Source organism: Miniopterus schreibersii, assembly GCF_964146895.1.
Source record: "Miniopterus schreibersii genome assembly, chromosome: 1".
NCBI classification, from domain to species: domain Eukaryota; kingdom Metazoa; phylum Chordata; class Mammalia; order Chiroptera; family Miniopteridae; genus Miniopterus; species Miniopterus schreibersii.
In genome coordinates, this window is record NC_138101.1 from 64655763 (window position 1) to 64673266 (window position 17504).

At 37.2% G+C, this 17504-nt stretch overlaps 1 protein-coding gene across 2 annotated transcripts in view; it reads left to right on the top strand.

Moving 5' to 3' along the window:
- The window catches only part of TET2 (tet methylcytosine dioxygenase 2), a 106334-nt gene that overhangs the window by 59269 nt on the left and 29561 nt on the right, over positions 1-17504 (top strand). For both annotated transcript variants that reach the window (XM_081149014.1, XM_081149015.1), the window contains exons 3-6: positions 7746-11200; positions 12895-12985; positions 14365-14458; positions 15086-15294. In XM_081149014.1, coding sequence (XP_081005140.1) covers positions 7792-11200; positions 12895-12985; positions 14365-14458; positions 15086-15294 — 3803 coding nt within the window. In that variant the 5' untranslated portion in view covers positions 7746-7791. The remainder of the gene's footprint in view (positions 1-7745; positions 11201-12894; positions 12986-14364; positions 14459-15085; positions 15295-17504) is intronic.

Consider the following 17504-nt stretch of genomic DNA (forward strand, 5'->3'; position numbering starts at 1 on the left):
TATTAAATTTTGTCTATACTGTTATTTTAAGATAAGAAACAAATTTTAAAACTTCACACATTGGAATTAAGTAATATCTACTGAGGATTATGAGAAACCTGACAAGGCAACTATGCAACACACTGTAGTGCTTGCAATGCACCTGTTTGTCATGTGTGTGCAGCTCCTTGTTTAATGAATGCACTTCCAGAAATGCAAAAACTCTGAGGCGTTGATGTGCTTGTGTATCCATTGGTTCTTTTTCAAGAGATGTGAAATACATCCTCACAGATTTCTTAAAAATTAAGATTGAAATTTCTTATCAGATGAGAAATATGTCAGTTTTGCCATAAAAAGATTAATTCACCTCATATTCCCCATACTCAATGCATATATGAAACATATTCCAGACTTAACATGTAGCTGTGATGCATTAATTTTGCTGTTGAAGATATATGTTTTGAATTGATGATTATTTTTTTTAAATGTTTGCCTTAATATTAAATTTAAAAAGTTTTTATCATAAGCAATGCCCTATAAAAAACACTTTGCTTACTACCAGAGCGGGATGTAACAACCATACTAATATTAAGTATTAATTAAGAAAGAAAGTCAAACTACGTAAAGGGAATTTGATAGATGCAGAAGATAGGGATTGAAACCAACATTTTAGAGCAGCACTATCTATAGGGACATTTAATAGACAATGCTGAGGCCCATCATCCTGCATGTAGCTTGAAATAAATGTATAATGGACAGATGATGTCCCATTTTGGTAGGAAGAACCTAAAATAGTTTTGGAGAATAGTGCCATCTATTCAGGAGTCGTCAAATATATCATCTTTATTTAACATTTTCCATGTCAAGAACAAATTAATTCCTAACACCCTAATTACTAATGGGGCAACACCTGTCAGTGGAGGTGATAGAGACATACACAGTAATTTCCTAAGGTTGATGATGGAACACATGGTCTTTAGGAGATGTAATCCCTACAAGTAATTAGTCTTAAGAATTTCCCTCTCCCAGTAATTTGCATATATCACGAAACAAAACTCATTTGATGATGGCAGAGTATTTTATGTGCATTTAATATTAGAACATGAAGTCAAAGGTTTTTATAGAAAAAAATGTACTGCCTTATAATATGGCAACTAAACAGATCTATCAATTGACTCTTTTATCTCCTTGAAAAAAGCTGATGTGAGATTTAAATGATGGTTTTTTCTCTTAGAGCAGTAAAAGACACACTAACAAAATCAATAAACCGAAAAATAAAAGCAAAAACAAAAGCCCTCTTGACAAATTTTGAGCATCCGCTATAGCTTTATGTGGGGAGAGGTACAGCCTTCATTCTCGAGTGATTCAAAGAGAGTCAAATGGATCCGAGCTAAATTACAACCCTAAATGCATATTGGTGAAATGAGATGCTGATCCATTTGCACACTAATGTGCTATTTTTAAGTCATGCATCATAGCATCTTCAAAGAGGCCTGTCATAATTATGATGGATTAGACTGCAGAGTCAGTCCTAGATGCAGTAATTGTTTCACAGATGCTGCCGATGTGACTTGAATTCATAATAAATTACTGTCAGAGAGGTGGCAGAAGGAGCAAAATCAAATACCAAAGGAAAACTGCTATGGCTAAAACCAGCTTTGGTCTTAGGAAACCTAAAGGTTAGCTACTAGTCCAAAGGCCAGTATTTTCCACTTAGATAAACATGCTTCATAAAGGTGTTCCTCTGACATGGAAGATGAAGGTTGATGTACCTGGCATTTTTAGCCTCGGTCTCTTCCTCGGTCTCTGTCTCATAGCTTATGACAAAACTATTCTGGAGCACTAGCTGAAATCATTGAGTGACTGCAATATATTATTGCATAAATCCTATTTATATTACATGACCTAGTTATAATTTGACCTTTGGAATTTCCAAAATTATTGGTGGTTATTTATAGCTAATAGAATTACTCTTTCTGGTTCTTTAGAAGGCCATACTTTATGGGGAATATTAGACTTAGAATAAAAGGATAAACATAAATGATATGACTAGTGACTAGTAGGATATAAATTTTGACATTTTAAATTGTGATTTAATTAACATCTATCATGGTGATAATTTCTAAAACTGCTTCCTTAGGCTTAAGTCACTTTGCTGCCTTTTTGGTAAACCTATGAAGAAAAAGAAACCTCATGCTGTACTATGTAATCAAAACCCGTGTGTGTGTGTGCGCGCGCACGCGCGCACGCACGCAATTTAAATTATAAGCAACTTATTACATTTTGATTAGCAAAGATGACTGTTAGTTCAATAATTAGCCCTGGTCTGTGTGGCTCAGTTGGTTGGGTGTCATTCCGTGCACAGAAGGATTGCCGGTTCTATTCCTGGCAGGGGGTGTGCAGGAGGCAGCCAATTGATGTTTCACTCTCACATTGATGCTTCTATCTCTTTCTTTCTCTCCCTTCCTCTCTCTCTAAAAGTCAGTAAAAGTACTTTTTAAAAGTTCAATAGTTATGTCATTTGTTGAGTATTATTATGTTTTGAATGTACCCCATTGAGTTTTTTACATAGCTTCCTCTGTACTTGATGACAGCTGATCTGTAATCGACTTAGGACACTAGTTGTTCTGCCTCAGTGATGTTGGTGGATATGTTCGATGTGCATTCACTACCATTCTTTTAAAACTAACTTTGACTTAGTGGGACATGTAGGGAATGAAGTTAAATTTTGTAAGAGAGATTTGGGTTGATGGTATGCAGAGGCCGACGTCTGGAAGTGCTTTCCCTTCTCCTGTGGCACTTGAACAGTCACACTGCCTTCCTATCACCACAGCCCAGGGTGGTGCAGGACCTCTCCATCTTTGTGTTAGCTCTACTCCATAGCACTTGCACTGAGTGGGGATTCAACTAATGCTTGACTAATGAACTGTGTATGACTGTGAACTTCACAAATAAACCAATGGGCATTGAGCTCCAATTCTTAGTTCTTGGTCTCTGAGAAGCAAAAGCAATGTTACACAAAATATCTCCCTAGCAAAAATTTACATTCATTCAAAAAACAGTTTAACTTCGGAAAAAGTTTTCTGCCAGCCCCTCCTTCAAAATTTGTAAAAACCTATCAACTCTGTTTTCACTGATTAGCAGATATCGATCTACAATAATTATCTTGGAAGATTTTTTTTGTCTTATACATAAATTATTGACATTATATAAGCTTGAAAAAACTTTCTATAAATAACACTATAAAAAATACAGCATGAAAGCTTTTTCAGTATTTCTACAATGAGCAAAATGAACAGGTCTCATTTCTCTTTTTTATTAAAAATAATGCCTGCTGACGTCAGCACGAAAGCACCAGGTGGTTGAGAGAGTACTGTGCAAATGGGTTAGGGCGTCACATGATATTCCAGGGTATGAATACAGAGTGTGCTGTAGGACATACTGAAGTCAAAGAAAGTAATTCTCTCTCTAAAAGGGCACTTGGTTGGTTTAAATTTTCTGAATCAGATTCATAGGTTAATAACAAATAATACTCAAATAACAAATTGGATCATAATAAAATGGAATCATATAATTTTCCTGCCCTCCCTGAAAAAGTTAAACATTTAGCTTTCCACATGTCTTGGTTGTGCTCAGTAAAGGAATTGGTGTCACAGAATAGTAGAATAGTTCTGATAATTAGTTTAGTGTTTAAAAATGGCTATTGCATTTAAAACTCCATATTAAAATAAATTTCATTTTAAGTCACCTTCATTTCTTCTTAGGAGCTATTATTATGCTCATAAAAGATTTGCAAACTCCATCTGTTGTAATTCTACCCTTGACACATTATATGGAATGGATCATAATAGAGAATAAAAATGCTTAAAATACTTTATATCTAGAAAATTAAGTAGGATATATATTATATGCAGAGCTTTCAGGTTTTATATATAACATAACAAATGTGCATGTGTAAAAACCTTTTGATTGTTATATGTGTGAATTGATTTTACAGTTGCCAAAAGAAAACATTTTTTATTTAGTATTGGAAAGCTAACTGATCTAGTCTAGGTTTATTTCTGTGCTCCTTAATTTTTGAAAAGTAGTAGTAGTACCCCCGATTTTGGAGATTCACCTTACATCAAAGCCTACAAATCATTTTTTATGATTCTAGAACCTAAAATTTTTTGTTAAGGGTTATTGATGATTAAGAGTATTAGTCTAGCTTACAGCTGTCCCATAAACTACAGCAGAGGCCACTTGTGGAATTTGAAATTTTTTAGTACTCACATTAAAGCAACTAAAAAGAAACAAATTAATGTAATGATATATTTTGCGTAATATATCCAGAAGAGTATAATCTATTTCAACATGTAATCAATCATTTTTAAAATTGAGTTATTTTATTTTTTTGACCACATTAAGGTCTTTAAAACCCAGTGTATATTTAACTTCCAGCGCATCTCAGTTTGGACAACCACACATCACTGACTCCATAGCCATATCTGACTGTGGCTATGCATACTCAGCCCACCTCTTAATATTTGGTAGCAGGGAGGTCTCACAGAAATAAAGACATCAGTTGGCTCTGTTTGTTTTTTTCTTTCATCCCGTAGGAATTATAACATTTTATTTGTTTTATTATTTAATATTCATGCTTAAAAGTTAAAGAAACAACAAATAGTTTAATGCAGCCTCCCTTCCAGTGCTATTCTCTAGCTTCCCAGTCCTTTTCCTGGAGGCAAAATATTATTACTAGTTTGTTGTATATTCTCCCAGAGCTGGCTTTATATTTATTTTTGTCAGTGTACAGGGACGGAATTCTTACACATGCTGTTCTGCAGCTTGCTTTATTTCATTTAATTACTTGGAAATACTTGTGTCTAAAAATATAAGTTGTTTCCTTTTGCTATTGAAAAAGATTGTGCATACATCATTTAACATATATATGAGCACACTTGTTAAATAAGTTCTTAAAATTAAAGGGTCAAAAAAAAGTTTCTATGAAATTCTGTAGATATCACTAAATTGTCCTCCATGGTATTAGTATTAATTTTGACTCCCAAGAACCGTGCAAGAGAGTGTCTGTTTTCCTACATGCTGGCCAACATAGTGTATTATTAAACTTTTTGATCTTTTCTAGTTTCAGAGAAAACAGTATCTTGTTGCAGTTTTAATTTGCATGTATTTTTATGAGTGATACTGAATATCTTTTTAAATATTTAAGAGCCACTTGCATTTCATTTTCTGTCAACTGTCCATATCTTTTGCTCACTTTTCTATTGGATGGTTGGGCTTTTCCTTGTCAATTTCTATGAGTTTTTTATTTTTAGGAAAGTTTTATGTGACCTTTAACTTTGCTTATGGGTTTATTTTTGCATGCATAAATTTTACTGAACCTTCTAGTTGTTTTATGCCTTTGAGATTTTGTGTCACAAAGAACTTAGTCATTAGATAATTTTTAAAAAAGTTTTCTTAGACTGCTTTTAATCGGAGGGGGTGGTGTTTTTCATATTCAAATTTTAAATCCATCTAGAATTCATTTTCATATAGGATGTAAGGGGATAGATTCAACATCATTTTTTTCAAAAGACTAGCCAATTGTTTTAATATATTTATTTGAAATGTCATCATTTCTTCAAACCATATTTCTTTTCGTATCTATTTCTGGACATTCTATTCAGTTCCATTTCCACTGGTCTTGTCTTCACTCTATTACCTATCAATGTGCAAGTACAAGCTGTTTTAACTACATTAGCTTTGGTTGTTTTTAAATCTCTTTGAAATTGGCTACTGTTCTTTTCAGACCCCCTTATGATTGTTTTTCAGGTTATTCCTGGCCACCCAATTTGTTTATTTTTTCCCTTTAGAGTCAGCTTCTTCAATTCCTCAAAACATTCTGCTAGCATTTGTATTGAGAGTACATTACATGAATACATTAATTTGAAAACTATAAAAAAAATATACTTTTCTATTTGTTTTCAATGTTTACTCAAATAGGTCTTCCATGTTTCTTTTTAAGTGTATTTCTGGTGTTTTATAATTTTTTTCTATTACTATATTTTATTCCACTAAAATTTCTGACTACTGGTTGTCGCTTTTATATATCAAAGCCATTGATTTTTTTTCTTCAGCTATTGTACTGAATTCTCACCCACTCTAACAGTTTTCCAGTTGATTCTCTTGGTTGACCAGTGTACAATCTTATTATCTGCAAATAATGATAACTTTAGTGTTGTTTTCCCATGTTAATATCTTATTTCTTCCTCTGTTTCATTTGTCTTGGTTAGTAAGCAATGGGCATTTTAATAGAGCTTTTTAATAGCTCAAAGGCAAAGTAGTCTTGATTTTTTTTCCTACTTACTTTCTTAAAATAAATGTAATGAGGAAAACTGTGGGAAAATAAGGCATGACTATATCATAAATAGGGCAGCATTCACTTTATCTAATGGATTATTTATGTTTTTTAGTGCCTGTTTCACCCTGCTTTTTCTATCATTTGGACTTTGAAATCTCCATCAGTATTGGTCTCAAAAATGTTTGAAAAAAGAAATGATCATAAGATCAGCAGATTTATATCCATCTGGGTCATCTGGGTGAAACTGACTGGATGCTTATTTTATACTAAGCACAAACATGAACAGAGTAGACTATTCTTAAGGAGTTCACAGTCCAGTGAGAGAGTAAAATACAATTGTGGTATGTTTAGTGGTGGACCTTATGAAAGATATAGAAACAGCATAGAAATGGGAATGACTAATCCTGTTGGAAAATCAGAGGAATCCTAGGGGATGTGATACCTGAGACAGTTTTAGAGGGATGCATAAGTCACTGAGCAAATAAGGGGTCTAAGAAGGCATTCAGGGCAAACAAGACAACAATGGCATAGTATTTATAAGCTGCTGCTATAATTGGAGTATAAACAGTGAGAGGAAGTAGGAGGAGAAAAAAATAGAAACCTGTAAGTGAAAAAACATATTAGGCAGGAATTCTCCATAGAAGTGGGCAGCCAGGCCCAGGAGAAGGAAACAGATTCACCTGGAAAGGGCATTTTATAAACTACACTTTTCATCCCTGTCTGATCCCCTGGGATCTTAACACTAAAGGGAGTGTGCCTTATCTTTCAGGTGTGCTGGGTAAGAGTTTGAGAAGTACTAAGGCAGGCAACATAAAGCTAGTAAAGTGTGGTAAGGAGGCTGTGACAATAGATTTGCATTTTAGAAGCTTGCCTTTGATAACAATTTGAAGGAGCCTTGGGGACTGGGTGAGGACAGGCTGAACTAGGGGAGAAACCCTTTAAAAAGCTACTGCAATCAGTAATGAACCAAGATAATGTAAATCTGGCTACCAAGTGGCAGTGAAGAAAATTCAAGGAATATATAGGAAATGGAATTGGTAGCTTAGCAAGTGATTTGCTCTGTAAGGCACTACAGAAGACTGAAAGGAGGTCTTCTTTTTCCATTGTTCTTAGCATTTTGACACAAAGAATTATTTGGGATGGAAGTTGATAATATTTACTGATTCAGTCTGAACTTCCCACATGAGCTAGTGATTTTGATCACCTTTGTTCTCAGTGACCATAAATATTTGACAGTTGCTGGGAAGACGAGAATAGTCATTTCTTGAGTAGCTACTGGTTGTCACTCTGTAACATAAAAATAAGTATCACAATTTGCTATGTCTCGGAATTCCAATACTATTAATGACGTGATTATTCCCTAAGATGTATTATTAATGTTCGATATGTATTAATGCACTTTAATTTTTGTTTCCATGCTCTTTAGAATTCACTCAGAGGGCAGCCTTGTGGATGGCCCCGAAGTAAGCCTGATGGAACAGGATAGAACCAACCATGTTGAGGGCAACAGACTAAGTTCATTCCTGACACCGTCTCCTTCTCCCATCTGCCAGACAGAACCTCTGGCTATAAAGCTCCAGAATGGAAGCCCATTGATAGAGAGACCTTATCCAGAAGTAAATGGAGACACCAACTGGCAGTCTTTCAAAAGTTATTATGGAATACCCCATATGAAGGGAAGCCAGAATAGCCGTGTGAGTCCGGACTTGATACGAGAAGGCAGAGGGTATTCCAAGTGTTTGCAGAATGGCGGAATAAAGCGCACCGTCAGTGAACCTTCTCTCTCTGGGCTCCATCAGAATAAGAAATTGAAACAAAACCAAAAGACCAATGGAGAAGGAGAGAACTTCGGGGAAAGCCAAGAAAGAAATCCAGGCAAAGGCAGCAGTCAACCAAATGTCTCCAATTTGAATGATAAGAGAGAATCTGTGAGCTCTGCGACCCCAGAAAATGCAGTTCAAGATTTCACCGGTTTTTCAACACACAACTCCAGTGGGTCTGAAAATCCAGAGCATCAGATTCTGAATGAGCAGGAGGGGAAGAATGCTAACTACCATGACAAGAACACCATATTACTTCTTAAAAACAAGTCAGTGCTAATGCCTAATGGTGCTACAGTTTCTGCCTCTTCCATGGAAAACACACATGGTGAACTCCTGGAAAAAACACTGTCTCAATATTATCCAGATTGTGTTTCCATTGCGGTGCAGAAAACCACATCTCACATACATGCCATTAACAGTCCGGCTACTAATGAGTTGTCCTGTGAGATCACTCATCCATTGCATACCTCAGGGCAGACCAATTTCCCACAGACCTCGAACTCTGAGCTGCCTCCAGAGCCAGCTGTAGTGGTGACTGAGGCCTGTGACGCTGATAATGTCAGTAAACCGGCTGCAATGCTAGGTACCTGTTCCTTTCAGAAACCAGAACAACAAAAATCAGTTTTTGAGATATGCCCATCTCCTGCAGAGAACAGTAACATACAAGGAACCACAAAGCTGGTATCTGGTGAAGAATTCAGTTCAGGTTCCAGCAGCAATTTGCAGGCTCCTGATGGCAGCTCTGAACGGTATTTCGAGCAAAACGAAATGAATGGTGCTTACTTCAAGCAAACCTCAGTGTTCACTAAGGATTCCTTTCCTGCCACTATCACACCACCACCATCACAATTGCTTCTTTCGCCCCCTCCTCCTCCTCCTCTGGAGGTTCCTCAGCTTCCCTCAGAAGGAAAAAGCACTCTGAATGATGGCGTTTTGGAAGAACACCATCACTACCCCAACCAAAGTAATACAGCTCTTCTAAGGGAAGTGAAAATAGAGGGTCAGCCCGAAGCACCACCATCCCAGAGTCCTAGTCCATCTACACATGTATCCAACCCATCTCTGACGCTTCCAGAAAGCCTTCAGAATAACTGTGTTAACGAGAATGACATACGGACTCCAGGGACAATGACTGTTCTGTTGTGTTCTGAGAAAACAAGACAAATACCAGAACATCTCAAGCATAACCCACCAGTTCTTGGGAGCAGTGGAGTTCCACAGGGCCACTGCCAGCAGCTGATGGGACACAGAGAACAAGAGATTCTGAAGGGCCGAGACAAGCAACAAACACTAGATCTTATGCTCCCAACACAGCCCCATCTGAAACCAGGATGGATTGAATTGAAGACCCCTCACTTTCATCAAATAGAATCCCATCTAAAATATAATAAAGCATCACTGCGGTCAGTTCTTCAGTATCAGCCCAACTCCTCCAATCAAATGACCTCCAAACAATACACTGGAAATACCGATATGCCCGGGGGGCTCCCAGGGCAAGCTTACATCCAGAAAATGATGCAGCCAGAGCAGAGGCCACAAAAGTACCAAGTTGAGATGAATCAAGGGCATTCTCAAGGTACGGTGGACCAGCATCTCCAGTTCCAAAAGCCCTCACTCCAGGCACACTTTTCCAAGACAGACCCTTCTCCCAAAGCTCACATGCAATCACTGTGCACCCCTAGATTTCATTGTCAACAAAGACCAGACTCCCAAACTGAGAAGCTCATGCCCTCATCATTAAAGCAGCACTTGAATCAACAGGCTTCAGAGACTGAACCATTCTCAAATTCACATCATTTGCAACATAAGGCTCATAATCAGGCAGCACAAACACAGACACCCCAGAATTCACATCTCCCTCAAAACCAGCAGCAACCATCAAAATTACACATGAAAAATAAAGAACAAATGCCCCATACTTTTTCTCATCCCCAAGGCAACAGTGATCAGCAAAGAGAAGGGTCATTCGTTAGCCAGATTAAAGTAGAAGAATGCTTTCATGGTGAAAATCAGTATTCAAAATCAAGTGAGTTTCAGACTCATAATACCCAAATGGGGTTGGAGCACGTGCAGAATACGAATAGTAGAAATTCCCCCTATGGTCAGATCTTGAAATCAAATGCAAGCAAAGTACAGATTTCTTGTTCAAACAACATTCACCTAGTTTCAAAGAATACAGAACAGACTATAAATCCTCACCTTTTTGCAGGAAACAAGACCCAAAACTTGCATCACATGCAATATTTTCCAAACAATGTGACCCCAAAGCAAGATGCTCTTCACAGGTGCTTTCAAGAACAAGAACAGAAGCCTCAGCAAGCTTCAGTTCTCCAGGGATATAAAAGTAAAAACCAAGATATGTCTGGCCAACAAGCTGCACAACTCACTCAGCAAAGGTACCTGATGCACAACCAAGCAAACGCGTTCCCTGTGCCTGACCAAGGAGGAAGTCACATGCAGACCCCTCCCCAGAAGGACATTCAAAAGCATGCTGCTCTAAGGTGGCACCTCTTACAGAAGCAAGAACAGCAGCAAAACCAACAACCCCAAACTGAGTCTTGCCATAATCAGGCACACAGGCCAATTAAGGTTGAACCTGGAACCAAGCCCCATGCCTGTATGCACCCCAAGCCAGCACAGCCAGAAAACAAAATGTGGAAAAAGATAACTAAGCAAGAGGTTCCACCTCTGAGCTGTGATAATGTGCAGCAGAGGAGCATTCTTGAGACCATGGAGCAACACCTGAAGCAGTTTCAGGTCAAATCCTTATTTGACCATAAGGCTCTTACTCTCAAATCACAAAAGCAAGTCAAAGTTGAAATGTCAGGGCCAGTCACGGTTTTAACTAGACACACCTCTGCTGCAGAACTCGATAGCCACACCCCAGCGTTAGAGCAGCAGGCAGCTCCTTCAGAAAAGACACCAACCAAGAGAACAGCTGGTTCTGTTCTCAATAATTTTTTAGAGTCACCTTCCAAATTACTAGATACGCCTATAAAAAATTTATTGGATACACCTGTCAAGACTCAATATGATTTCCCATCATGCAGATGTGTAGGTAAGTGCCAAAAATGTCCTGAGACACATGGTGTTTATCCAGAATTAGCAAATTCATCTTTAGATATGGGATTTTCTTTCTTTCTTTCTTTCTTTTTAAGAGTCTGGCCACAATTTGTAAAGGCTCATAAAAAATCTGAAGCTTACATTCCTTGTCTTTGAATTACAAATGCTTGTGCTATGCAAGAGAGAACTTCACTTACATTCAGTTTTTTCAAAATATTTAAACAATTGTGCATGCTCAGTTTTTCCTGTATTCAAACCCTTTAAAATATAAAGGTATCTCTTTTAGATTAATCAATCTATTTGTCTTTATCATTTTCTGGAGACAACCAGGCAGTAAAAACATTTATTAAAATGAGAAAAATAACTGTCTTATGCAGACTAATGTAGAAGCTCTTAATATTTTTAAATTCAGGGTTGAAGGTATTAGTAATAGTTTTATAAGGCTAATTTCTAGATCAGGAGAAATTATCTTGTCTTGGTGAGTTGGGGGAAATTGTAATGCTGAAGTTCAGAATATTCATGAAGTTGCCCTTTCTCCATTTATACACTTGAAATACTGTGTGATTTATATTCATTTTTATTCTGTTTTTAACATTTTATCTTTTTGATAGAAAATCTGTCATTTCCTTTTTTATTTTTTAAACAAACACCTTTTTGTTAAAATTCAAGATAGGTGGCAGGCCTGTTGGACTAGGAAAACATTTTGCTGATGGATACAGAATTTATACGTGTGTGTGTGTGTGTGTGTGTGTGTGTGTGTGTGTGTGGAGATCTTAATCACAGCTACTCAGCTTGGATACAGTAGAAGACATTTGAAAAAACAAATGTTAAACTAATGTGGCTAGTGGTCCACACACCCCATGTTATTTCCCTTACAATGGGACAACCCATATTTTATAGGTGAATGGAGGGAGGATGCCTACTGGCTCTTTGTGTGTGGTCAGTATGAGGTTGCCTCACTGGGCTCAAGTGCCACACATGTCATAGATAACATTAGGTAAGTTACAGTCACCTTCACTCCCTTCTCCTATCACCCTAACCCTTTTCTCCCCCACATTTCATCTTTGATAGTTTGCAGGAGCCTCTTCCTTGTACCTGAACCTCTCTCTGGTATTTTTTCACTTCAAAAATTGTTCTCAAGTACATACAAATATGGGTCCAGATTCAATGTTTTTATTTTCAAAACAGAGTAATTAAATGTTGTGGGGAGACAAGAGGAGAAAAGGTATCTTGACAATAAACTAAGCCATCTCCTAGGGGTGAGATAAGACAGGAAATTATATTTTTAATCTTTTAACATCCAAGTAGCAGGCAGAATTCTAGTTAGCTGTAAAAAAAAAATTTATTTTTTAGTTAAAAAAATGGGATTGTAGTTGGTATTACATATAATATACTGTAATTCCTACACCGTTTTCTTTGTTTAGTTCCATGTGTTTGATATAAAATAATTTCTTATCCCATATCTGAAATATAATTTAATATACTTTTATCCAACAGCCAACATGTACTTAATTATTTCACACATTTTCTAATAGCTGACTCCATCAGTTTACTCATTTGAAAGAAAAAAAATGTGTAAAGTCACATTTAGGGCCTTTAATGTGCAGTTGGGGGATAAGCTTTGTGGATGTAGCCTTTATATTTAGTATAATTGAGGTCTAAAATAATAATCTTCTATTATCTCAACAGAGCAAATTATTGAAAAAGATGAAGGTCCTTTTTATACCCATCTAGGAGCAGGTCCTAATGTGGCAGCTATTAGAGAAATCATGGAAGAAAGGTAATTAACGCAAAGGCACAGGGCAGAGTAACGTTTATCCTTTTGTCTATGTCACACTTTTTCCAGCTTACACTTACAAAGCAGTAAACAATTGTAAATTGAGTAATTATTAGTAGGCTTAGCTGTTCCAGGGTTGCCAACACTACACACTGTGCTATTCACGAAAGAGTCACAATATTTGACAGGACTAAGATTCTGCAAGCTGGCACAGGCTGCCCACTTTGACATGGATGCCAGAAAACCCAGGCATGAACAGGAACCAGCCAGCCTGCCTGCCAGGCACAAGGGTGCTGGCACAAGCTGCAAAGAGAGGCCCCACTCTGGCTCTCCCACTGGGTGATAAAGTGTCAACGAGGAAGAGGGGGAAGTGTGGTAAAAGAAAGGAACCGTTGAGTTAAATTCACCTAGAATTGTAAAGGCATAGCCATCTCTAAGAAAGTGGTCCCTCTGTATGAACAAAGGGCAAGTGTAATATACTGAATAGAAATAGAGACATTCTATTTATAGCTGCATTTTCTTTTTTACTGTCAGTCACAGGTGTGCAAGTATTTACCTGAATCTACACAGTTACTCCTGCATGTAGAAGACTCTTAAGAGCGAGATAATGCAGAGAGACATTCATATAGGTATCCACAGCTCTCGAGCTGTTACTATGCTAGGATGCCTTTTCTTTAAGAGGTAGGCAGTGTTATCATTAAAATACATTAGGAGGCATTCTGGGCAGCAAGCACATATTTTACATCATTCTTGCCCCGTTTCTAAATTATCCATTTGAAATTAGCATGTAGAAATTCATTAAATAATCATTTGGTACCTTTTTTTAAATCAACAAGTAGTAAGTAGTACCTTGGTCATAAGTGAAAATATAATCTATTTCTACAACTATATTTTCAGTATTGCTGGATGCTAGTTATTTGCCTGCTTCCTTTTTACAAATGTGAGAGATTCTTTGAGGAACAGGTATAACTAAAAGCTGTTGTCATTCCCTAAGTTTTAAAATAGCTAATTTTAGTAAAGATCAAAAATCAAATAATATATATCTTAGAAGACTGAATTTAGCAAACCTAAAAAAGTCTTGTGCTTTGTGAAATTATGTCTAAAACTAACCTTTCCCATTATTTTCACCCAACACATAATTTCAAAATAGTTCATTACAATTATCAGTATATTTGGATACTGAAGAAAAACAAGGCTTAAAGTCTATTATCCAGTTTGCTTAACATAGACCTGTTTTGTTTTGTTTTTAAAAATAAATTAAACCATTCATTTCTCAGGATGTGGTCATAGAATAAAATTATGTTTAAATGTTCAATATTTTGGGTGCCTCTTAGATTCATTTGCTAATTTTGTGTGTGTGTGTTTCTGTGGATTTCTTTAAGGTTTGGACAGAAGGGTAAAGCTATTAGGATTGAAAGAGTCGTCTATACTGGTAAAGAAGGCAAAAGTTCTCAGGGATGTCCTATTGCCAAATGGGTAAGTGTGACTTGACAGGGCTTTTGGTCTTCAGTCCTGGGCATTTTCATTCATTGATCTAACCCTGAGAATTGGGTTACCCAGATCAAAGAGTCATTTATGCCAATTAAAAGGAGTATGGCTTATATTTATTTTATCATGTGTTATCTCTTAAGAAAATGGCAGGTTAGTTTTATAATCATGTACTAACCATATTTAATTGAAAGAATTGAATGGTGAGGAGGAGGTCCATTCGGGTACCTGCTACAAGTATAATTCTTTTAAACACTTTCAGTTAATCTTTATATTGTCACTTATGAAAACCTTGACCTTTATGAAAAAGACCTGCATGTCTTCCCTCTAGTTCTGTCTTTAATTCGGGGGCATTGCTCCCACTCAAGTGGGTATACAGTAGTCAGCTAAACGTTGAGCAGTTTTCATCTGTCCCAGTTCTGACCACAGGGTAACCCCCCACTGGTACATGGGCAGCGAAAGGCAAGTTGCAGGTGGCGGTAAATGTTGCCCTAACTGTCACCCAGACATGAGAAAATATACAGACATCAATCAATGCTGACATCTGCCGCAAGTGACCCTTGTTTTGTTTTGGTTGGGGTGGGGGGTGTTGGGGTGGAACGGTGACCCGCACAGGTGGTGCGCAGAAGCAGCAGTGAGGAGAAGCTACTGTGTTTGGTGCGGGAGCGAGCTGGCCACACCTGTGAGGCTGCGGTGATTGTGATTCTCATCCTGGTGTGGGAAGGCATCCCGCTGGCTCTGGCTGACCGACTCTACTCGGAGCTCACCGAGACGCTGAGGAAGTATGGCACGCTCACCAACCGGCGGTGTGCCCTGAATGAAGAGTAAGTGAAGCCAGGGCCTCTCTCTCCCCACTCATGGACAGTTTCATCCTTGGTTGGAGGGAAGAGAGTTGAACCTGCATTTTTATATTTATAAAATGGGGATCAAAATGCCTGCTTCACAGTCATGCGGTAGGAGGTTGCGTTTGCTAACAAGGGCAGCGTGAAGTAATTTCATTAATACTTTGTACCTTCAGTCTAGCCGTTAGTTAGGACCAGCTTGCTGAGTGTCTGGACCCACAGGAACTCAGTCCTACCATAAACTTGAAAATGCTTGTGTGTCCACTTGCTACAAATGACAACTCTTGTGTATACATCAGTAAGTATTGATGCCACTTCTAAGTGGCAGTGTTAGAAAGTAAGTTTGGTGAGAAACTAGGATTCCCAGATCAAGACCCTTCATTGTATATGTAGCAGACAAATACATGGCCTGTAGTAGAAGTTTGATTTTGACTTCCGTTTAATCTAGTTCATTATTTCCACAATAGTTATCAAAATTCCTTCCATTTTTACTAAGACTAAATAATTGAGAATTTAGTGGTTATGGATATGCATTTTATTCCAGGAATATAAATATTTGGAATACAACAGAGTTTTACATTTAAATAGATTTAGTGCATCCGAGTGTTAGTATGTTTTTGTTATGTTTTTTGTTGGTTTTCAGCCCCCTCCACTTAGGAGAAAGCTTCATTTGGTATTATTCCTCTGCTATGCTATTCCTGCATAACATTCAAAGATTATAGGATAATTCACCAGGCTACGCTGAAATCCTACAGTACTTATTTTACTCGCAACTGATTCTAAAATCATTTTAATTTTGTATTTCATCCTCTAGTCTCCTTTCCTCTATATCCACCAAACTGCAAAATAGTTTACTGAAATACTACGTTGCCCATTGCAACAACCAAATTTGTTCTTTGGCTATTACTCTAACCCGTACAGTTTTACTAACTTTATCTTAAAATAGGTTCTCTCTCTGGGTCATGAGGGAATGCAAATCAACTATAAATAATCTGTTTAAGAAAGTTACTTTTTCTACATGAAATTCTTACTTGGCTTTCTATGGTAGTTATAATCCAAAAATGTCTTGGCATGTACCTCACGGCCGTAAATCCACTTTTATACATGATATGGCGGAAGGTAGAAGTTGCTGATTCATAATACATGACTCAAACTTACGATGGACTGCTTTAGGTGTAACATACTATTCAGTCTACCCCAACTTCCCTATTTCTCGTTTAAAAATGTACTTAGTGCCTTTACTCAAAAAGAAAAAGAAAGCTAAAGCACCTTGAGCTGACCGTTGCTGATAGCATTTTTCTCAGGAGTTCAGCAACAGTGCCTTGTATTATTAAAGCAGACTTCCTCTTAGACTTGATGGCTTGTACTTCTAAACCACTGAAGAACTTCTTGTGAAAATGACAGTTGTTTTTTTAAAATTTCTTGAAGTTTTGTGCAAGCTATATTTCACGTTCTTTGTAATTGATTTAATTTTCATTAATATTATATATCTCCGGTATTTTTCCTCTTAAGGCTTTTTAAAAATAATTTCTATAAATGTCATTGCCTGAAATGGAATCTGACCTATAGAAAGAAATCCTATATGAAGAACTCTCCTAAACTGTGTTATTTTGCATTTGGATACCAGAACAGTAATTGGGCCAGGGTCTAAGAAAAATTATCATTGGTCTTCATAGGAGGCAAGTACAACACTATTATAAGATGTACCTCAGATATTAAGAAATTTTAAAGGCCAATCTGTAAATTTTTGCATATCTTTGTCTAGCATTTCAAGGTAAAGATCAGTAACTATTTAGATAAAATTTTAACTTTGTGCTATTCTCCAAACAGCGATTCTTCAAAAAATGTACTTGGGAAACACGATTAAAATAGACAATTAACCAGTGGCAACAGAGACTTCACTCAGATATACTTTTGAAGTTTCTTCTACCCCATAAAATACATTTTATATCTGGCAGAAGTTAAAATTATGATTTTTCGCCAAGCACATAGAATAATATCAAATTGGAGCTGCTGACCCAGTTTAATGTTCAAAGCTGTGTAGCCTCATCACTGAGTTCTTACAAATCCCAGTGCCCACATGCCCCATAACCACCCACTGCAAGTCCAGGAAAAACTCTGAAAGCAGCTTTCAGTGGGACAGACACAGATTTTTACATTTCCTCTGAGCCACCCCAGCTGTTTCTCCTTTA